The sequence below is a fragment of the Lagopus muta genome, chromosome 3, assembly GCF_023343835.1.
Source record: "Lagopus muta isolate bLagMut1 chromosome 3, bLagMut1 primary, whole genome shotgun sequence".
NCBI lineage: Eukaryota > Metazoa > Chordata > Aves > Galliformes > Phasianidae > Lagopus > Lagopus muta.
In genome coordinates this window covers 42,497,715-42,521,272 of record NC_064435.1, presented here as the reverse complement: position 1 = coordinate 42,521,272, position 23,558 = coordinate 42,497,715, and the positions used below count along the sequence as shown (strand labels likewise).

The window sequence follows — 23,558 nt, the reverse complement described above, 5'->3', positions numbered from 1 at the left end:
ATTTGGGATTATTTCTGATTCCTCTTCATGGTTTAGACAGACAACACAGATATCTAGGGAGGGAAAGGAATGTTATAGTTAGCATCGTCTTGAAAAACAAAGTACCAATATGAAGGAAAGATCTGCAGCAGCTTACTACAGATGGGAAGTGCCCTGTAAGCATTCAGTAATGTTTCCTAATATTTACCCCTTTGTGCATTAGACAGGTAGAAAGTCCTGTGTTGAGAGTATACCTCAAAATGTGTAAGATACCTTTTCTCTCCTACTTATCACTTCTAATCAGACAGATGGATACACTGCTGTGAAAAAATACAAAAAAACCCACCAAAAATAAAACAAGGACTGCATCATTTTCATTTATTTCTTTCATTCTCTGTTCAGGTAGCAAGAAATTTAATTCCAGTTGGATCAGTCTCTTGTGATTTTTTTTTCTTTCATTTAATATATTTTTAAAATGCTCAGAGGCATTATGACAGAAAAGCATGTATTTTTTTGTCCTGGTTTATACTCATCATCTTTACCATTACAACAAGACAAAAGCATTAAAGTAAAATTAATCATGTCAAAAGATTTTAGCAAAAAACAAGTGAGACCATGCATAAAGCATCGCTTTGTCTAGTGTGAAGTCACGCTCTGATTAAAAACATATAATGAAAGTGAAAGTAATACATCATTGCCTTAGCAGTAGGGTTTTTGGGAAAGCTATGCAATTCTGAACACACAAAAAAGAAAATCTTTACAGGCTTTATTTTTTGAAACTTGCATTGATTACAGAATAATTCTAACAAATAAAACATTATTTCATATCTTTAAAGTTTAATTAATCTTAAGTGTTGCAGATAAGTGAACAACCAAAGGAGTCCTACGATTCCTGGCAGAGCTGTAGCTCATAATTAAAATAGAAGTAGTGGTGGCTGGTCCTGGCCAATGAGGCATAAGGCTGTGTTATGGGACCCCTGATTGTCCTGCACCCAGTAAGTAGTTACAAGGACAGTAAAACCTCACAGAACAATGAAAAACCCTTCAGAGAGCAGAACGTCACTGCTTGTAAGGATTATCAAACACCCATCAGCTTCAGTTTGTGTCACTGCCAGTAGCAGCCTGGTGCTGTTACATGACATAGGCAGCACTCAGTTAAAAAATGAACCGAGGTTGTGTATGTGTAAGCAAGGCTGGAAAGAAATCACGCAGTAAAGATCTGTCTGCTGTACTTGGCCATACAGTCTATAAAATCCTCTACTTTGCTCAGGCATGACTATACAGTAAGAAATGTTTCAAATTATACAGAAATCTGCACCTTATGAATCTCAGGTTAGGACTGTGACCCCATCAAATAAAATTAGGTGGCAGAAAATGTTTGTGAAATGCCACTTGTTTTCTCTTTTTCTGTCTCTAACCTTTGTTGCCAACATAGAAAAAAATAACTCTATAAGAAATACAAGACAGGAAATATACACAGTAATACTAGACTGTGAAAAATCTACCGATCCCTTGAGCCATAGCATTCTTGCCTATAGATGATGACATTAAAAAATTGGAAATGGGTGCACGCTTCCCCTCCTCTTCTGGATCTATGAACAAGGCAAGTTGTTTTCCTGATTCCTTTAGAATTACTCCCATTAGTACTGATGCGTTTGGTGCTTTGGGAAGCCAGGCAGAGAGAGGTGGGCAGTATCCCCTGCCAATAGATCTAGTCTTGTAGTGGGAACAAAATGAGATTGCTACTCTGCTGAGCTGTCATACTCAATAGCTTGTGCTGTTCCACCTGTAACCATCTTCACGGCTCCAAATACAGAGCTATGACTTACATGGAGGCAGCAGTTCCTGAGGGCTGGCGTTTTGCGTTCCCTGTGCATTGCACAAGGCAGGACACAGAACCCTAACTAAAGGAATAGGTCCAACAGCCACTCCAAAGAGGAAAGAAAGGAAGAAACACAAGAAGCAAGCATCTGTCCGCACGTGAGTCCACAGACCCCACCGAATAATTTCTGGAGCTCCTTTCAGTACAGGGTGAGAGGAGACCACATCACCTCTTCAGTGGGTGCACCCAGCAGCAGGTTTGCTAAATTGTATCCCTAAGTCCAAACGTCACTGGCATGGACGGCAGAAAACAAGTAATGTAGATGGAAGAGGAAATGTTTGCTACTACAGGAGGAAATTACATACACCTCAGGTGATAACGAGATAGAAGCACCCTGAAGTACCAGATACAAGGACTAACACTGTTTTCACTTAAAAGTCACAGAGCAGGACATGGGTTTTTCCTCTGTCTCTGTTCTCCAGGAACAAGCTCCTCACTTACCCTAACGAGTAGGGGGTAATCTGCAACCTTAGGACCAACAATGCTGTTTGAACAAGTGAAGAAAACAAAAAAAAAACAAAAACCCCTCCTTCACTGCTGATTGTAAGCTAGAATAGGATAAACAGATCAATTATTTTCCAAAACTGTTGATTGGAATAGAGCTAGCAGCAAAAGGATAAAAAGTGGACAAAACTATACTTCCTAAATTGCAAAAAGTACACCAAAACCAAAGATAGCACAACGTCCTTACATTTCCAGGTACCAGCTAAACATCACAATATGTTTATTCAAACACCGTAAGTGCACTTTACTACCACCATGTTACACTGTGATTAGTTTGTAGTCTTTCCTAAAACAGCTCAACAACAGTTTTTAAAACCATTGAGTCCATGTACTCACATGCTATACCAGGATCATTCAATGTTTTACAAGTGGACAAGACAAAAGCTCTATTCCAATCTGTTCCCACTTCCTACTCTCTTTATATTAAGTTGGAAAACAATGCAGGGGCATAAAACATCTGCTTACTCAAAATGCTTGCTTCAATTTTTCAAAAATAATTATTGTTAATATTTGGCAAGTAGTAATATTCTCTAGTGAACCATTCTTGCTATGGTTAAGTCGTATTCAGTGAGAAAAGATAAGCGTTCTCTTCAGCATATCTAAAACACAAACCCAGACCAACAGGATGGAGAGAGAATTTTTGTTTACTAACGGGTACTACTTGTACCAGAAAAGCCTACATTATTTTGATAATAATTACATAAAATAGTTCACAAACATCTTTTTACACCACCATAAATGGCTGTTATTCAAATACTAGCTGTGAAGTCAAGTCAATATTTTTAACCAGAACATTTAGGTATCTTGCCTCCAGGTGCATTTTCCTACAGCTTTGAAGATAGCATCACATTGTAAATAAGCAAGAACTGAATAAATTTCATTCTTACAAAATCTTACATATCTACAGGTATCCGAGATTCAGAATAAAGTTATTTAATGCAGTGGAGGGTTCAGATCTTGAAGTGAGGGTTGCATCTCTCTTGCGTATTAGGGTGAACCATTGGATTAGACACAACAAATTCAAAAATACAGAATGTGTTGGTCCTACATATTATTTTTCACTGACCATTTTTAGAATTTTCTTTTACTTTCAGAGCTGTACCCTATTCCACGGTTATAAAAAATGTGAGGTGTAATATACCCCCTAGCATGGATGCTGTAGACTTCCCCAATATACAGTTCATATTTCCCTTTATAATTTCCATTCTTAAATAATGTCTTCAATTATTAATCCAGGGCACCTAATTCTAAGTCTTTATGCTGCAGCTTTTTGAGAACGGTTCCTAAATTGTTCATAGGATAAGGCAATTTGCAGAGGCGTTGTTTCAATGCATCATAACAGTCATTTTCTTTTTTATTCTATTTCATCCTAATCTGTGCATATAATTTAAACACGAGTGCATCCCATTAAAAGGTTGAACAGATGAAGAACAGAATTCTGTAAAATGTTATTTTATTTCAAAATAAGGATGTATATTAGGAAATCCAGGTTTTACCAGTTGTCCAGTTTTAGAAGTATGGCTTTGATTTATGGATCGAAATTGCTCATTTATTATTTTATCTATACTGCTTTGGGCAATTTTGACAGTTAAAATTTAGTTTTATTGACCAATGCAGCCAGTTTAGCCACAAGGGGACTAATGCACACACAGCCTGCTGCACTCAAGAAGCTATGATTTGATTCCATGACCAAGTTAGACTGGGAATCGCAACCAACAATAAGTTCCGAAGTCCTCAGTGCTCCAGGCAAAATACATGCTCTAAAACACAACCAACCTTCAAAAGAAGGTGGGGAGGAATTCTGTGATAGAAGCCACCGTGCACTGTTTACTGCAGCTCACATATTCCACCAATGTTTCTGTCAGCGGTGGATGCAGAACAGTACAAAGGAAACCTTTCTTTAATGACTGGGGACAACAGATAAAGCTGGAAGAAGGAAATGAAAATGCAGAAGAGAACTGGGGGTGTGCTCTAGTTCTATGACTCACCAGGGAACTGAGTGAGAACGCTGACTAAAACATTGTCTTATTTTTTTTCCTAAACTAGATTTTGTTCACATCTACATAAATATGCATGCATTCATGTCACAGGATGGAAGACTTACAAGTTTACTTAAAAAAACTTACTGGAATGATTTTAAGCCAGTGTTAATTTAGGCCTATCCTATTATAAAATTAGCATCTTCTGCAATCTCAATTTATTGCTCCATTGTGAAGCCCCTTGTGATACATAAACAAATCTCTGAAGAGAAACAAATCAATAAAGTGTCTAATTTGATTAACCATGTTTTTAAACCCATCAAGACAACTGTACAAAAATAAACCACTTACTTGTCAGTATTTTCCATGTCTTCTTTTCATCATCATAGTACTGAACCAAATTGCTGGGTAGCCGGTCAGGTCCAGGAGGCAATCCTCCAACCAATAACAGCATTTTCTTATTGGAGCGAATTCTTCACCCAAAACAAGAAGACAGAAGAACAACCGCATTACTGAAGAGTATTTTTAGTGGCAACAAAATCATAACCATCAAAAGAATGTTCACTGCTTGCAGTTTTCCATTTCATTTTTTGTGTTTCTTTCCCCAATCATGTCTCAACAATTTTTTGAACCAAGCAGAAAAATGATCAGAAAAGCTACATATCTCTCTACTCATGGAATAATAAGCTTCTTTTATGCAATTTGTTAGAGGTTCATTCTAGAACGACCTTTTTCTTATATTATCCCTTTAAATCATCACTCTTTACAGCTGAATACACATGAAATGCTCTGGAGTTGTACTAAGGTTAAGCATTAAAGTTGCATGTCAAAAATCGTATTAGTCAAAATCATTATTATAAGCCATTCTACACTCAAAGAACCTTGAAAAAATTAAGGTTATGCAGAGAGTTTGTGAGCCAACTCTTTAATCACACACTGAACTTCAGATATATAGTTTAGCACAATTAGCAGCACTGGGCTAACGGTTATGGGTTAAACACTACTTACAAGCATTTTTTGTTTGTTTAATTTAGCCCAGGCTCTTGCTTTCCCTCTCCCCCAGCTCTCCCCCCTTCTCCTTGCTCTCCCCCTGTGCACCACTGGCTATAGCAACACCAATTGGTAAAAATGAGACTGTGATGTTGTTGTGAGCCTCCCCAGAGTGGAGCCCTGCCAATGCTTGCCACTGATCCAGCGGCATGAACCTGCTCAACTGTGCAAAGTCACTCTAATTCCCTCCCTCTGTTTTTCTACCTTCTCCCCCAGGGGGCAACCACTGAAAGGAGTGACTACCCACCCATCAACTGCTGGCAATTCGCTGCTATTAACCGTGACCGTGATTCCCAATCTGCCTGGCAGTTCTTAAGAACAGGACTGCAATGTCTCATATGCAGTAAAAGCGGTTATCTGCACCCTGGCCTCCAACACTCTACCTGATGAATGTACGCTTTCTTCACAACATTAAGGGATTTAGCACAACTGGAAAGCAAAGAGGGGAGGGAGGGCCCAGACCCCCAGATGAGTCTCAGCGCTTTAACAGTCACTTCACATACAATTGAACTTTCATTGGTAATACTAAGCTAGAGAGTGATAACAATGAAATAAGGTCTATGCTTAAACTGTTCCTGTTAAGGAGGAAGGTGAGGTAGCCTGGAATATTTGCACCAACGTGGACAAATGTGAAGGAGGACCATGTGTTTAATGGAAGGCACCCTTACAAAACACCAACGTTATTCCCATCAGAGCAATATCACTGCAGCAATCAATATGTTGGTCTGTAGTAAACTCTCCTGGCAAAGCAAGCTGGGGAATGCTGCTGACCAAAGCCCATCACCACAACCCTGCAAGTGGTGCCCAGGTGCTCCAGGCCCTACAGAACACTCCAAGTCAAGATGCTTTGCCACAGAGACGTGTAAGTGGATTCCCTTCAGTTATGGCCTAAAATAAACAGTGGGGAAAGCCTGACCCCCATTGGTGTCAGGAATGCAACCTCTCTTCAGGAGAACGAGCAAAATGACTTGAGCTGTGCTTTAGATGTGCACAGCCACCCAAAATAATAAAAATCACAAAATCAATAAAGTTGGAAAAGACCATTGAGATAACTTAGCCCAACCATCAATTCCACCATACCCCCTAAATATGTCCCTCAGTGCCACATCCACACAGTTCTTCAGCACCTCCAGGGACAGTGACTCCACCACCTCCCTGGGCAGCCTGTGCCACTGCCTTGCCACTCTTTCTGAGAAGAAATTGTTCCTAATACCCAACCTGAACCACCTTGTGTGCAACAGGCCATTCTCCCTCATTTTATCGCTGCTACTTGGGAGAAAAAGCCGGCTCCCACCTCACCATAACCTACTTTCAGGGAGTAGAGATATATCTCTCTTGAACCTCCCCTTCTCCAGGCTGAACAATCCGAGTTCCCTCTGCCACTTGTTTCTCCTAAGACTTACACTTCAGACCCTCTGGCTTCACAGCCCCGAACTTCATTCAGGAAGGGAGCACAAGGATGAATACCTGATTCAGATACTTACAAATGAAACCTTTCAAATGGCTATAAAGAGGATGACTACAGATGTAGATTCATCTGTCACAGTGATGGCCAGGGAATTCTCTGGCAGATGGCCTTGTTTGTTTTTCAAAGAATTGAGGGCTCATGGAAGGTCTTGAATCACCAGCAGGAAAACAGTCACCCTCCTGGTGTGAACAGGCACTGCACAGTGGGGGCAGTGACACCACAGCTGCCCCACACCACACCATGCTCACAGCTCCAGACAGCCCCCACAGCCTACAGGCCTTCTGAGCAGCCAGCCTTTGACCTTGGCACTAAAATTGCTATTTACTGTCAGATGATGATTGTTACCTGCCCACTAGACTATGTCTATCAGGAGCCATCTCGTGATTACTGTCAGCACAGACTCAACTCACTGAGACCAAGCTCTGGGGAAAGCTTTCATAAACATTTGCCAGCGTCTTGAAATGTTCAATCTCCCAGTAAGATTTTTAATGAGAGAACATTTGATAAAAACTATGCAATGCAGGAGCGTGATAAACTATTTTTGGTACGAGTTAGGGATGACTACACATGTAACAAGTGGCGGAGCAAACCAGAGCCATAAGTCAGTTATGCATGGCCATCCCTAACAATAGAGAATAAATTGTTTATTCCAACCCCCTCGTGTTGTATGTTATATCACAATCAACTCCCTGTGTATTCTAAAATACAGAATGCCCTTGCAAGGTTTACTTGATAAAGGAGTTTATTTTGATTTTCATCTTTCATCTGTGAAACTCCCTTCTAACTCCAAAGCACTGTGAAAAACCAATGAATGGCCAAGGCTCAATAGCTAAGGTGAAGAATGAAATGTCAGATGTAACTCAGAGTTTCCAGACTTTGGCAGCTGCAACTATCCTTAACATTACTTTTCCAGCTAAACAATCTGAGCATTTGCTATATCCTGAGAAGAAGTGGAACTGTTACCTGGGAATTTCTAAAAACATCTAATTTTCTTACATACTTAACATGGGAAGCAGTATGGACAGCAACCTTTTGTTGAAGTTTAATACGTATTTAATAGCAAGCATAGTCTCCATCAAAAGCAAAGTGAATTCTCATTTGACTACCAAGACATGGGTTACCTCACTCAAGATCATACAATATCTAACTAATCTGTCTTGAGAGCTCTTCTAGTGTAAAGATAACACAGTGACTGAAGATATGTATGCTTTTAAAGAGATGTTTTCTGAGAGTCAATTCTGTTTACTTGAAACCAATTCTGCTCTTTAAATTCTGGTGTGAACCCCAACATTCAGAGTTCAAATTTTTTTTTTTTTCTTAGCTCCATTACATTACATTAGATCTGTTAGGTATCACACTGAGCAGCTCTGTTAAAACTTTCTCATACATCTCACCACGTATACTAAAATATGAAACATCTGGAAATGATCACTGCATATATATAGAAGCCTTTTCTAAATCTTAATAGTGTAATTCAGTGAAACACTAAGATGAATGAAAAATTAAAAAAATATATATAAGACAAAGATTCTCCTCTCCCTGCATTATTATGCATTTGCTATTTAGATAACTCAGTAATATCATGAGTAACACCTGGTATTCTGTCTGAAACACTCTTCATAGTTCTTATTTCACAGTGTAATATACTTCTCAGTCACATTCTGCAGTTTACAGTGTCCCTAGCAATGCTACTACGAGCATCTTGTGTTCAGTAAACAGTAGCAGGCCTTGGTCAGGAAAGCTAAAATAATGCTTGCCGTGAACCAGCAGGCCAATGTCACACAAAAAGCTGAGATAAAATGATCAATATCTTATCCCAAAAGCATTTCCTATACCTACAATGCAGAACTCTGGTTCTCACTGATACATATACATGTGCTGTTATTATTCTGCAAACACTTTGCAGTTTCTGTTCTGCAAAGGTTTTAAAACAATTCACCTTAATTAAGATTCTGGGTACTCTATGTGGCCTGAAACTTATTTTGTGTAATTACAAGACTGTAAACCAAAGTATATTTTAAAGTCAACATGTGTTGTTTCATTTAGGCACAGAAAACCTAATGATGCTGAATTTGAGACCTCATAAATGGTTTCACTGTCAGAACTGTTGAATACCTATCACAAACTTAAATGCTACTGACCTCCAAGGCTGCAGATGTGCATCAGCTCTGAAATTCAGGGTGCTTATTCTACAGTTTAACTGCGAGCATACTGAGCAAAACACTGAGCTCAGAAGAGTTTATCACCTTATTCATAATCAGCAGAAAAGACAGCAAGAGATCTCAATAACCCTTACAGCCACATACACCCAAAACTCCTTTACAACCACGATAGCCTCATATTAATGGAAAACACATTAATGGGAAATATTTTTCTTGTCTTTTTTTTTTTATTATTTTTTTTTAAATTAGCTTATCCATCAATCTTGCACGGCTGTATTTTCCCCATCTCAACACTTAATAGAAGTTCATTCTACAAAGACAGGAAAGAAAATAAGCTTCATCAACAGACTTGCTCCAGATTCCTTCAGTTTTTAAACAATGCAGTAAAGCTTCACTTTCTGCATTGGTGAATGCACAGAGAAGAGAATGCAAGAGAATAAAACAAAGAACAACAATCCTGTGTTTCTTCAGAAATTCTGTATAGGGTTACATCAGAAAGAAAACTGCATCTTGGACATAAAGGTGATAATGGCAATCCATGGGAAAAAAAAAAAAAGAAAAAGCTGTTCCAACTCCACTTTCAGATTAACTCAAGGCTACAATAGCACCAAAACCCTGGACCATTCATTCTCTTACAGTCACTGTCACTCCTAATTGAGTACTGAAGGAGTCAGGTGGCTCTTCAGACCAGGAAACTTGTGGTACATGTGCGATGCCTCACTCCTGCTTGAGCTCTGGCCTGACTTGCAGCAGAGCCAAACTAAACCTCAGACGTCTTCTCACCAAACTGAGGCTCAAACACAGTAGGCAAAAGACCAGCTCAGATTTAGCTAGAGCACATGACTGGATGATAAAGCTTAGGAACACCCATAGATTTGAGAAAATAGAGACTGATACACTGTAACACAACCAAAGCAACAAGTAGTAAGAATCCCAGAAAAAGCATACACAAATAATCTGTATAGGTTAGCAGTTCAGATACACACCTTGCTTTTAACACTAACAACTCGATTTAACCTTCAGAAACCAGAATGGTGCTCCATGTTTTTCTTCCAAAGAGGCCTCAGAAGGACTTTTGGGTCCAACAAAAATAAAAGGGAGAATCCAGCTGCTGACTGCGAACTTGAACTGATGATGCAGACATGCATCTACCCATGGCTGAAGAATCTGTTTTGTCGTCACAGAACATATTATGAGATCTTTAGCAATTCCCTTTCCCCAATTCTGGATAGGCATTTCAGTGCAACAACATCTTATGAAAACTGCTTATTTTGATACAGTTTGGCTTCCACAGCTGACTGCAAAGACAGTCATGATTAGCAACACGTTTGTTAACAGTGGGAAAAATATCATTAACCAGAAATTTAACTATGAACTTGATGAAAGCCATAATACACAAATCCAAGCTTTACTTTGGACAGAAAAGTGTTGTGAGGCTATGGCAGCACATCAATAAACTAATGAAGACTGCGACCTGTAGGTGACAGGTATCCAGAATCTCTTCCCAACCCCGCAAGTACTGCCAGGAGAAGGACCTAAACTCTCCCCATCATCATATCAAGTCCTGCAGGCAGCAGCTCTGCCACAACTCTGAACTGACAGGAATATCGATCTTGTGGGCAATGTACAAATCTAAATGAATATTTCAGATTTGTCAGAACCCAAAGCATACTGAGGACTTCCTCAATCTCTTCACAAATTGTGACCAAGAAATGGTTTAGTTCTTAGATTCAAACGATGTTCACAAATACACTGAACACATGTTTCTTTATGAATTGACTTTTCTTGCTGTTCTATTCACACGTTCTGCTGGAGATCCACCCAAAAGAACAACAAAAAACTTCCCAGTGAAATCATAAACCTAAAAATCAGTCTGACCATTCACTACTATCACAAAGACTCTCATTTTCATCTCCTCACTCACTTTACAAAGCCTGCATAACAAAAAAGCCCACAGTACACACTCTCATTACAGCAGAGCTCACAGTGACATTCACTAAATATCTTCAGTGGTGCCCAAAATACAGCTGCTCCCTCACTTTTTCTCCATGCTGTACAGTCAAGGCACAGTCCTGCTGACCAGTGACAGGCTATGCTGTGGACACAGAGAGAGATCTGCTATTTTTTTTCCCCTCTCTGAATCTACTCATCTTTTTTTTTTCCCCCAATGTATTTTACTTAAAAAAATACTGGTACTAGAAAGAAGAAGAGTCAGGGGTTGCTTCAACAGCAATTTTTCATTTCTGCCTCCATCTAAAAAGCAAAAGCTCACAAGTGGGTGAACTTTCTGTCTGACAGGCCACATGTAACTGTTGCACATTGACCTGATGTATAATCAATGAAGGTACAGATGTTATAGTTATGAAATATACCAGAGAGTTTGGCTATGCAGTTATTATACCAAAACAGAATAGATAGAACGCTTACCCATATCCTCAGCTCACCATGAAACTCGAGAGGAGGGATTCCTTTCCCACTGGTAGTCAGCTCTTAAATGGATCTAGGAGAGGTGCAGCCAGGCTCCAACCCTTTCGGCAGCACAGGTGGGTTGCCTTCACCTGTGCTCCCGTGGCTGACTCATGGCTTGCCTCAGGTGATCAATCAGAGGTTCAGGCTGTGATTCCGCAGTTCCCATACACCTGACAAGTCGGGGTTTTCTTTGAATGCTTTATACCTACAGTTGCTAAACAAGTTTCTTTTCTATAATTTAAAATATGTTTGCAGCTCTGAATACCCCATCTTCTCTTTATAAATCCAAACCCATTGCTGCTACTCATTTAGAATAAGTAAACCTCAAAGAGTTATGGAATATTTATAGCTGGAGGATATTTAAAATGAATGCCTTTTCCTCTGGGGATAAAACCCTCTGAGTGGATGTCTTAGGAGTGGACCACTATCCTGGAAGAGTGGCACCTATCATCAGCTTGTCTTTGGGAGGAACGCACTGGAATGTGCTTTCATCTTTGTCTCCCTGTGTCCAGCCTATTCCTTGTATTGAGAAGAGACTGGTACCACTTCTTCACAAAGTTTCTCAGCAGCGTTTCTAAGTGGAGTTTTGTCAGGGTTGCTTTATCTCTACACAACACTGCTGTACCTTATAGCTTGATATAGGCTTTAATAAATGTGCTGTCTCTGTGATGAGCTCATCTCCCTGCAAATTTCCTTAATCAAAAGGTGTCATCTCTTTTGCACCAGTTATGTTGCAACCAAATATTTTTCTGTGCAAGCTTATTACAAAACTGCAGGTCTAATAGCTTTGTGCACTTCCTATAACAATAACACCCATACAAACGGATCATCTGAACACAACTTTACATTTACTGAGATCTGAATGCTGAAGATAACCTTATTAGCAACTCAGTGAATACCTGAAGCATTGTAAGGGATCTATCTGAATCACAGCAATGTTAATAGCAAATCTTATATTCACAGTCAAAAAATCTCCTTTGTCATAAACCCTATTGGCAAAACTCTGCAAACAACCAATTTACCATATTGCTGGCAGTTTGAATAATCCTACACTTCCTTCATCCTGAATACTAAAAAAAAAAATAAACACGAAGAAAATGTCAAATCTAAATGCTGCTGAAATTTGTTTTCCTCATCTCCTTTTCTTTCCTTTTCTTCTTTGTCTTAGACAGAAGCAGTAAAATGAAATGTTTATAGAATGCTGCAGGGTGGTCAAGTCTGCATTTTTCCTCTTAGAAAATTTCAATCAGCTCTCCTTACTGACACACACACTGTGAAAAGTCAGAAGTCTTTCTTTTTTTGATTCTATATCAGACATCTACGACTACAGGAGGTCTCCGCACCAGAGGCTGTGCTCTCTCCAGCTGAGCTTCCTTTTCGTTAGAAGCTGTTGAGAAACAGAACCTGCTGCTGCCTCACATAAGCCGTGACTGGTTACCTTTCCCACTTCATTTTTCTAAAAGAAGGCAGCAGTCAGGGAAAGATCAGAGGAATCTACTGCAGCATCAACCTATGTTTGCTTCCAGCTTCAGTGTAAGCCGTCCGTTTCCACTGAACTTGGCAGCTGGTAACATTTGCTCAAAGTTCATTGTCTGCTTTCCAAGAATACGGCAAGAACAGTCAACTAGTAATGGTACTAGGCACGACAGTCTTTAAAGAAAATTTAAGGAAGCCAACAAATATGAAAAGCAATGCCAGAAAGTATCTAATAATGGATTTTCTCTTCTCATAAAGCTAATTTCTTTAGTAGCTGGGTAAGTCGGTAGGTGGATTGATGCATCTGTAATACCAGGCAGGAGAGCAACAAAACCAACAACAGAAAGAGAAGTTTACAGAGCAGTGGAGGACAGCCCCAAATTTTTAATCAGGAATCCAAACTTGAATGTTTGATCTTTTCAGACCATACTTTGCAAAAGGATATTAACAAACTGTCCTAATTATGAAACTGCTTTGGTTATTTTAAATGAGTAATTTGAAAGGTTAAAATGGTATCTTTACAGATTATGAGCACTTTTTCCCATTATCTGTTTATCAGAACTGAAAGTTTGTTGGCTTGAGGTTTCTTTTTGCAAAAACAATTTCTCTCAATTTTGTGCTGCTTGCCCTCCTTACTTCTCTCACCCCCCAAAACTATTTCTCTTTGAGTATAAACTGAAATAATTACACCATTCCTGCTTTGTTTCATTTACTGGTCAGCAGTCACAGATTCAGAACCTCCATATTCTTCCACTAAGGAGAACCTAAGCCTTCAAGGACTAAATGCAGACATGGTCTGCATGACCTTTTCCCCTTCATCTCCTCTCTCCATTTGAGGAGGATGTGTGTCAGGAAAAGAGAGGACGTGCAGACAGCTGAGAGACAGGTGTGTGTTGTTCACCTTGATCCTACAGCAGTCAATTAGCAGAAGGCACACCTAAATCATACTAAGTGGACACTGTCTGCTAGGCAATGTCCTTATTTAGGAGTCCCTGCACCATCTGTGGCTTGTGTTTCCCCTTCCACAACAGCCCTGGACTGTGTTGGCAAAGCTAAGACAAGATCAGCACAGGATCTCATGATGGACAACTGCATTACTTTAGGGATCCATAGCATTTGCAAATGAACTGCACAGATTGCCATAGATGGTTGAAAGGGGCACCTTTTGTTAAATACAGGAAGCTCCCATTTTTCCCAGCACTTTGTCCTCAGTTTGAGTGGCTTCATTTCTTTGTATTTTTATTTTTTTAATTAACCTCATTTTCCCTCTAAAACAAGAGGGCTGGGAAAAATTTCCCTGCTTTTCCAGTGGAATAAAAGTTTAGACAGGCAGATACATCTACATGCACCTACCTACAAAGACAAGGAGAAGGGTACAAACAACACCATGTCAGGTTTTCTATTTTCTACCACTCTGTCTTCGGTATGCTACTGGAAGAATTTTAACAAACGCAATCTGTGCTTGCATGTCCACTCCCTTCAAGAAACAAAAGCAGACTGCACCACTCAGGAGGAGGCAGGTGGATCTGGAGGGAGTCCTACCTGGCAGTGGTGTGAGGGCAACAAGGAGCTGGAGATACTGGGGCTGTGCGCTTCCAGAGGATGCAAATCAGGAGGGGCTGGCAGTTTACAACAATCGCTCCAGCCAGGTACCTCTGACCAGAACACTAGTGCACATGGCACTTGGCACCCCCTTCTACAGTTTTCAGAAAGAGGACTGCCCACAACAGACACCATTAAATATTCTATTAGTTATGGCTCTCCCCAGTGTTTCCACAGCCACTGAAGATTTCATGGTCAGGACATACACAACTTTAAGAAGGCACCAAGGGATGGTCCTGACTCACAGCAGTGGTTTTATAACAACAGTGCTGCCTCTGACCATACCTAGGCTTCAGTTCTCCCTCTTCTTGGATATTCAACCATCTCATTGCTTACACTTCAGCACCAGTCTACAAAGGCAAATGAATGCACATAAGGCAAGTAAGGCAAGTAGGTGAGACTAACTAGGATTAAACTGACTACAGTTCTGTGGTTCGCTTCCCTGCAGCCTCTAATGTGTCAGTCTCTGTTCTGCAGCTCAGCTGAGAGAGTCCTGGCACAGGAACAATTTACTGATATTTATTCAGGCACATAAGACCCGATCCAAAGCCCAACAAAATAAACCTGAGCCTTGTGTTCACTCTGTTCACGTTGTAATGCAAACGTTAATAATTCAAGTTTATCATAAAAAGGATTTTTTTATTCAGATGTTAATTTGGAGTCTGAAACATTTCTCATTCACAATAAACAACACGTACAACTGTTAGTTAAAAATCCAAATATTGGTGTAAGAATCACAAAGGCATAGTCAGGTGGCTAGTTTCTAGCATACATGACAATGTATGTCAGTGGAGAAAAAAAAAGCACTTTTCTTTTAACAACTATCAAACACCTCCAGTGAGACCCTACAAAAATTTTAGCAGGAAAAGAAGTTGAGCTGGAGTAAAAAAGAATGTGCAGACAAATAGTGCATTCAAGAAGGAAATTATTTAATTGCCAAGAGACAGCCAGTTTCTCCACATTTTTAATCTCCTCTGCAGAAAGTAATACAGACTGGATATGTACATCTTCCACATAAATGCTAGAGTCTGACGCTGCTCTTTACCCCCCTTCATCAACAGTTACTACCTTTCTACTGAGTGAAAACTGGTCATCCTGTCTTAATCCCCCGCCACTTTAATTTCCTGACATTTTCACTAATATTACAAAATACAGAACAGTCTGGATTATACCCTCTCTCTGCTGAAACTAAAGAAAAAGAGAAAACCCTATTATCAGCTTCAGCTGGACCAGAATTCACACTTCTAATCTCTCGAAGGTCTAGTAACTCAGGGAACAAAAGTATAAGAAAACAGCTGGGTCTGTGCATTCTGGAACTTCACTGAACCCAGAAAACAGACAGTACAGCCAAGCTTAGCCTTCTTATCTCTTCGTCTTTTTATTTTCCTCCTTTTAATTTCAGTCTCTAATTACGTATTTTCTGCCTAGGACTTACTCCATCTCAGGTCAGTTGGTTTATCCTCATCCTCTTTTCCTCCCGCACATCTAAAACAGGTTTTCCAGCAACTGAAATGCTCAGTTGTTATTGACAACAGATGCTGTTTCTGCCAAGAATTAGTTTTATTTGTTTTGTTTCAAACACTCTCTTTATTTGCCTTTTTTCCCCTATCTCCCTGCTTGCCTGTTTTCCTATTTTCCTGTTTGGTAACCTATTCTTTCTCTCTTCTTCCTTCAAAACCGTACTTTTCTCTCCCCCTTTCCCTTCCTCACGTGCACTTTCTTGCTTCCATGACTTAGGTCCCATTTCTCCCTCAGGGTATCTTAATTCCTTTCTTTTCTTGCATTTTCTCTCTCACCCAGCTCTACTTTCCTCACTCTCCTCCAGTTACCTGATACAGCCATGCAGACCTCTCACTGCTGCTCTGCCTGCAAATCCGGAAAGGAGCTGATCAGCCCAAATTCCTATTGATTTTTAACAAGGGTTGTGTGTGTTCTGTCACTGATAAACAACTCCGAGGCTGTACTGTGCTGCCTCTCCCCACCCTCTGTACCTTATCACATCTGTCTGAAACACAAATCATTGTAAATAGTTAAAGGCGAGCAAAACCATAGCATCATCACAATGTTCTATAAGAAAGCAAAAATGTTTATGTGAAAGATTTCATGATAAGCCTTGTCATCTAAGTAACCTATATTTCTCTATCTTTTCTCTGCAGCTGTGTTATGCATTAGCACAAACAAAATCAAAGGTAAAAATTTGGCACTACACAGCAGAGAGATGTTTTTGACCATTTTCGTTGTTGCAAGTAAATACTGAAGCAGTAATTTTCACTAGCTCGCTCATCTTCAAAAGTGAAATTCTTTCCAGCAACTCAGTTATGCTCTAACCCAGAACTTTCTAAAAATTGAAAACACATATACCAGGTGTTATATAAAATACATTCATTACACAATAAACCACAAACATTTTAATCTGTGATAATACTCCAGTGAAGTCCCAAGAGTCAAATAAATAACCAGAAGATGAACATTCTTCTACCGAAACGTATTTTCTTCTCGGACCTCCGAAAAACATAACAGCACAAAGTTACAGTCTCTTTCAGGCACGGCCAAAATCGTTTAAGTCTAATATTTGGGGTCATCCTAACAGGCCCAATCTGTTCTGTGTGGAATGTCTTCAGGTGATGTCAAAGCTGACTATGTCTTGAGAAGCAGGGGTAGCAGCTCATACACTGAGACCCACATTAGGTGAAAGACATGGAAGCCAGAGAAACAAGTAGAACTTGTGCACAGTGAGGTGCCTGATTAAATGTCAGCTGAAATATCCACCTCCCGTGATAACAGCCTAAACTCAAGAGTGTTCAGAAGTTGGGAATGTTATTTCTCAACTTTTTAGACAGCAATCATTTAGCTGCTGTACTTTGAAAAATAATTTCACAAGAATGCATGGGGACATTCAAGCATTTAACTTCTCTCAGGAATCTTCAGGAAAAAAAAAAATGATAGTGCTCTCCCTGCAGGTAAATACCCTTTCCCCTTCTTGGCACAGCCCTACCCATGTGGCACAGAAGACAAATGAGGACCTCCCAGCCCAGGCACTGCGAGCACTGCAGGATCTGCACTGGTAGCACCACCATGACCCAAAATTGCTTGACAGCAGCAAAACCTTGTGTGCTCTCCATTATGCTTACTTTGCTTGAGAAATGTAAGTAGGCTAAATTCCAAAATGGTAGTGTGTGTATATGTACACGCATTTCTTACAATGCAGCACATTATGAAAAATTACTGTTTTTAAAAAAGCAGAAAAGTTATTGTCAAATTATGATTCTGAGTGTGATTATTCCAGGACTTCTCCAAATTCCTTCCAAGGGCTGTAAGCAGGTGACTGTGGCTCTGTGCTGCTGCACTTCTCACTAGCACGTGGTATATCACACAATATATATTATGCTGCACAAGAGGAACAATTAATCTCTTCCTAAAGACGTGAGCCTTTTGTGAATGACCTTTCATTAAACTTTAAATTCTAAATTACCAAGGTCACCATTGCTCACAGAAAAGGTAATCTGGGCTAAAAATTATTACACTGAGAAGGACTTTATCTATTTGCACACATACTTAACTGCTCGGTTACTTTTAAGATCTCTTTCAGCAAATTAGTAACTTGAGAGGCTTTCTGAGGATTTTCTTCCTTGAAACAAAAATTTTCCTGAATGCCAACCTGTCAGAATTGCAGCTTTGGAGATGCCATGGGTGACACAAAACCCAAGTTTGGAAATTTCTATAGTCCTGGTAATGTTTTTTGTTTCTTCATTCACGTTTGAGAAGGCACTTCTACATCTAGACACTCTGATGAAATCTAAGCATGAATAAGATTCAAATAACAGGCCTTCATGATCTTTATAAAGTTCCAAGATTATCACCCAGACCCAAACTAAAACGTACCTGTTGTATTCCCTATCACACAGAGTATTTCAGCATCTCCAGTATTCTAAGTTCTGATGCCTGCTCACACAGAACAGAAATTTCAATATTTTCACTCCAATTTCAACGACGCCAAAGAACCCAAACAGAAGCCAGTAACAGCACTTCCATTAAAGACATGCTGAAGTTGGCTAGGTGACATTGTGTTGCCCCATTACAGTTAAAGGGATCTTAAATTCTACCACTTGCACATCTATGTTGATCTCTCACAGAAATAACAATGGTGTTTAAACTCCCTTCCCCCCATAAGCCATTAAGTGAGTGCAACTTTGAATCTAATCTAGGTCTAAAGTAGGATCCTTTAGTGCACGCTCCCGTTTACGTGACAAGCCAGCCTCCAGCACCAGGAGTATCAGATGCTTGCAGCATCCATGACACTTGTAAGCATTCAGTGGTCAGAACACCACTACATATCCTTCAAATGACATGGACCAGTGAAGCTGGAAGGTATCTCCACTGAACCAAGCAGCTGGTATCGCAGCAATCCTCCAGGACATGAGCCCCAGCATGCCCCAGGCGGCACACAGTGGCTAACTCACAACTCCGTGCTGGGTTTGCATTCTGAAAGTCAGCAGCTCTGAATATTGAAATGCAGAAGGGACACAGCAGCTGGAACAGCAGCCTCTCAGAATCACTCTGCCCTGCAAAACGCTGGTGTTTGCCTTTAGTTGTGGGGGTTTAGGAGTGAGATCGATCAGACAGCAAGGTGATGAGCACGACAAAACACTAACAGAGCAGCTAGCAGAGTAATGAGAGAAGGCGAGCATTCCTGAACTTAAATCACCAGGGTACCTCTCAGAGATAAAAAGAACCCTCTGCACTTTTTTTCTGAAGTATTTAGCAATGTATTATTTCTTCTTGCTACTGTTAAGTCATTAACTAGCCTCTTAGTTAGAAGGCTGCATAATACAACCAGTGTGCTCCGATTCCTGCACTACTGTGTCAGTGTACCTGGAGGAAGGCATTATCTTCCTGGTTTTGAATGAGATCAGGTCTGAACACATTTCAAAAGGAAAGACAAAACAGCCTTTCATTTCGGGTGTATTTACTCTTCATTAAACTCCGTGCTGTGCTTCCAGTTCCCAAAACCGACCTCACATTGTCAACCTTTGACATTGTGATTCATCACATTATTCAAAGAACATAACCATCATGTCACAGCTACAGAGAGGGTGAAGGCGCAAGTTTGCAGGCGCAGTGTGGAAATCACCTTAGCATCACCAGTATCGAGGTGTGCACGAATAACGCTAAATTATAAAAGTAATCTGCCAGATTTAGGGCTGGGTGTTGTTATGCTCTGAAGACTCACCTCCTTGCTAAAAACCGGATACACAATCCAACTCGTGCCCCAGAGCGGGTCATTACAGCAGGCTGCCACCGCGTGACCCCACGCTCACACTCCGGCCCCACAGCTTCAGCACGACGGCAGCTCCTCCAGCTGGAGCCCCAGCGGGGAGGGGTCGCGCCACGACCCGCAGCCCCGTCCCGCCGGGAGCCCCGCAGCCGGGAGGCCTCTCCCGGCCCGGCACCGCCTCGCGCCCCGCGGGGACCCCCTCGGGCCCGGCCCCCTCACCTGCTGGCCAGGCTCTGCCGGCAGTGCTGCCTGAAGGGCATCAGGTGGTAGTTCATGGCGTCCAGCAGCAGCTTTTGGCACACGGGGTCGGTGCGCATGAAATCTACCGACTGCACCCGCTCCACCAGCTCCGGCGCCGGGATGAGGGCAAAGCGGAGGCGCTTCATCAGGTCCGGGGCGTACTGCATGCGGGTCTCCCGGTCGTGCTCCAGCCAGAGCACGGACATCTGGAAGAGGGCCAGCTCCGACTCGACGGGGGGGGGCAGCGAGTCGAGCAGGGCGCGCATCTCCTCGAAGTTGAGCAGCAGCACGTCTTCCACCAGGTACTTGTTGGCCAGCTTCTTGGTCTCCTCCAGGCCGTGCAGCGCGGCGATCTTGCACACCTGCTTGTAGTTCTGCACCGAGATCTGGTCGTTGAGGAACTGCACGCACAGCTTGGTGACCTGCGGGATGTGCAGAATCTTGCTGACCGACAGCACCTCCTCCACCGTGTCCAGCGAGAGGGTGACGTTAGCCGTGTAGAGGTACTCCAGCACCAGGCGCAGCCCGATGGACGAGCAGCCCTGCAGCACCAGGTTGTTGATGGCCCGCGGGCTGGCCAGCAGCTTGTCCTCGGGGGAGGAGGACGGCGTGCCCGGCTCCTCCTGCGGCGGCGGCGGCGGCTCCTTCGGGGGGGCTCCCCCGAGCCCGTCCTGGGCGCCGGGCCCCAGCCCCAGGGCGTGGGGGTGGCCGCCGCCGCTGGAAAAGAGGGATCGGAAGTATTGGGAGCAGGAGGCCAGCACAGCCTTGTGGCAGTGGAACTGCTGGCCCTGGGCCGTCAGGGTGACGTCGCAGAAGAGCTGCTTCCTCCACAGCAGGTTGAGGCCGTGCAGCAGGTTGTCGCTGTGGCTGGGGTCGAAGGTGGAGGTCCTGTCCCCGGATCTGGACATGGCGAGCGGCCTCGGGCGCACCTGCCTTTAAACCCTCCTCCGACCTGGGCAGAGGGTGGGGAGGAGAGGGGTGGGGAGGGGGTCGGGGCGGGGGGAACACAACAAGAAACAGCTTTAGAGGCCTGCGGGACGCACGGCGGCGGGCGGGCAGCAGCAACTTAGGAGGGCTGGAGGGGGGTCGGGCTGGGGGCTGCCCCCGTGCTCCATACACACACACGCACACACACAGCACCCTTTTCTCCTCCCTCCTCCCTGCACGCCAGGCTGCTCTCCAGGGGAGGAGCGAGGAAGCGTAACGTTTTCAAAGCTGAACCCCCCCCCTTCCTCCGCCAAAAAAAAAAAAAAAAAAGCAACAAAAACCCACCACCACCAAAAGCCCAAACGCAACATACACACACACAACACAGCCCCCCCCCCCCCCTCCACAACACTCCCCTAGGCTTCTCTCTGTGCCAGGAGTAACTACCAAGTGGCCGGAACTCCGCCGGGAAGGCGGGCAGCCCCGCCGCCCCCCCGCCCCGGCAACTCCGCAGCGCCCGGAGCCGCTCCATCCCCGGGCCGAGCCCCCGCTCCGCTCCAGCCGGGAGCTGCGGTGCTCCGCGCCCCGTGGAAAGAGGAGGAGGAGAAGACTGCAGCCCCGGGCCGGCGCGAGGCCTCCCGCACGTCCTCCCCGCCGGCCGCCGCCGTAACTCCGGTAACTACGGGAAGTTCAAGTTGGGGGAAGCACGGGGGGGCCCCGCTCCCCGCAGCCCCGAGCCGTGACCGCACCTGCGGGGACTGCGCAGCCACCGACTCGCGCCGGCCGCATCCCGCTCTTCCTCTTCCTCCTCCTCCTCCTCCTCAGCGGGATCCCGCCGAACCCCGTTCCTGCCATTGCAGCGCGCTCGCTCGCTCCCCGCCAGCGCCGGGCTGCCCGTGCCCGCCTGACCCCCCCCGCCCCATCGATCGGCGCAGCCGGGGCTCCCCTCGGCTCTGCCCCTGCCCGGCACCGCGCAGCCCCGCTGCCGGCTCCGGAAAGCTCCCGGAGCCTCTCCCTTTAAGCGGACCCGGTCAGTCCCCCCTCCCCAGCGCACACACAGACATACATGCACACACGCACATACATAGACACACACACACACTCCTCCTCTTTCACCCTCCCCTTCTTTCTTCCTCGTTTTGCCCATTTCTTGCAACCGGAGTTTATTCTGCCAACGCGTTTGTTACACAACTGCCCCCCCCCCCCCCCCCCGCGCACACTTCCAGCACACACACACACACACCCCGGCAACAAACACATCGGGAGACGGAGAAAATGCGCCGAGACGGGGAGGCACAAGGCCAGAAACTTACCTGCTCCACGACCGGCTGCCAAAGTAAAGGTTCACTTAAGCTCCCCCCCAAAAAATCAATTGTCCTTCCTTTTTAAAGGTTTGCTCGCTCCTTCAAAAAAATAAAAAATAAAAAAAATAAAAAAAATAAAAAGAAAAGAAAAAAAAAAGAGGGAGAGAAAAGAAAGAAAGAAAAAAAAAACCTTCTGGTTTCCAACTCGGAGCAGTCACTCTTTACAATTTATTTTGTCGTACATCATTTGATCACCATGAATTAGCAACAGCAAGAAAATGTACGAGAGAGAGAGAAGGGGAGAGAGAGAAAGAGAGAGAGAGAGAGCGCAGAGCTTTCTGCAAGAGAAGAAGAAGAAAAAATGTACGTGTGACAAATTATGCTACCAAGAAACAACACATCATTATCCTTGGGCCTGGGGCTCAGTGAGTCGTAACGAGAGTAATAGGAAATCCACGGTTGGGGAGAGAAACGGTCGTGCATGGCCAGTGGAGAGAGACCATACAGGGGGATGGATGCTGGAGAGACTCGCAAAATTATGGCTCAAGGCTATTGTAAAAATTGTCGAGCGTAAATGACTGCGATTTCAAACATCTTTGGAAGAAAGAAGGGGAAAAAGCGAGCCCCCCCCCCCCCCCTCGCTGCTTCCCTCCCTCCCGCTCTCCCTCTCTCTTCTCTCTCTCTATAAAGAACCGTCAAGTTTTAGTGCGCATTGCTAATTAGTCAATTTCTCTCTGCCTTCACAGGCTGGCGACTTTGCTGCTGAGCTGAAACTGCTAATTTCTGTGACCAGCTTTTTTCTTAGCTGTGATCTGGATGAATGAGTAGCTGTCTCACAGAGATGACAAAAATAAACTCTAATCCCCCCAAAAATTTCCACTACATCTTTCTCATGCATAGATTTATGATCTTCAAGTACCCTGTGCAATATGCAAACTTTTTGTGTGTATGTGTGTGTGTGTGTGTGTGTGTGCTGCTGCTGGGGGGGCAGGCTGTTGTACTCAGGTTGCACAGGGTTTGATTTGTTTTTCTGCTCCCCCCCCCCCCCACCCCGGATGTGATGGAAATAATGTCTAATTTCAGTACCCGATATATTGCCCCCTCCACCCCCCAGTATTTATATTATTGCTCTGATGAGATGTGTTCTCCTTTCTAGCAACCAGGGTGAGCCTGAAGGGGCGGAGGGTAGAGAGAGAAAGTGAGGCTCCTACATGGTGTTAGTGGCAAAACGTTCCCTTTCC

General features: G+C 43.2%; 1 protein-coding gene and 1 long non-coding RNA gene across 6 annotated transcripts in view; one reads left to right on the top strand and one right to left on the bottom strand.

Moving 5' to 3' along the window:
- Positions 1 to 22,418, bottom strand: part of KLHL14 (kelch like family member 14) — a 69,530-nt gene extending 47,112 nt beyond the window's left edge. For 3 of the 5 annotated variants that reach the window (XR_007375769.1, XR_007375770.1, XM_048939468.1), the window contains exons 1-3: positions 21,763 to 21,876; positions 20,066 to 21,038; positions 4,696 to 4,817 (exon numbers count right to left, since the gene is read on the bottom strand). Coding sequence is in view for 3 of the 5 variants with exons in the window: in XM_048939468.1 (XP_048795425.1) it covers positions 4,696 to 4,817; positions 20,066 to 20,994 (1,051 nt within the window). In the remaining 2 variants the exon portion in view is untranslated. Of the gene's footprint in view, positions 1 to 4,695; positions 4,818 to 20,065; positions 21,039 to 21,460; positions 21,709 to 21,762; positions 21,877 to 22,326 lie in introns of those variants that run through there. The other 2 variants (XM_048939470.1, XM_048939469.1) reach the window with 2 other exon arrangements.
- LOC125690756 (uncharacterized) lies at positions 22,244 to 23,188 on the top strand. The gene is made up of 2 exons (XR_007375773.1): positions 22,244 to 22,349; positions 23,064 to 23,188. It is a non-coding gene; the product is annotated as an uncharacterized LOC125690756 (long non-coding RNA).
- Positions 23,189 to 23,558: the final 370 nt, after the last annotated feature.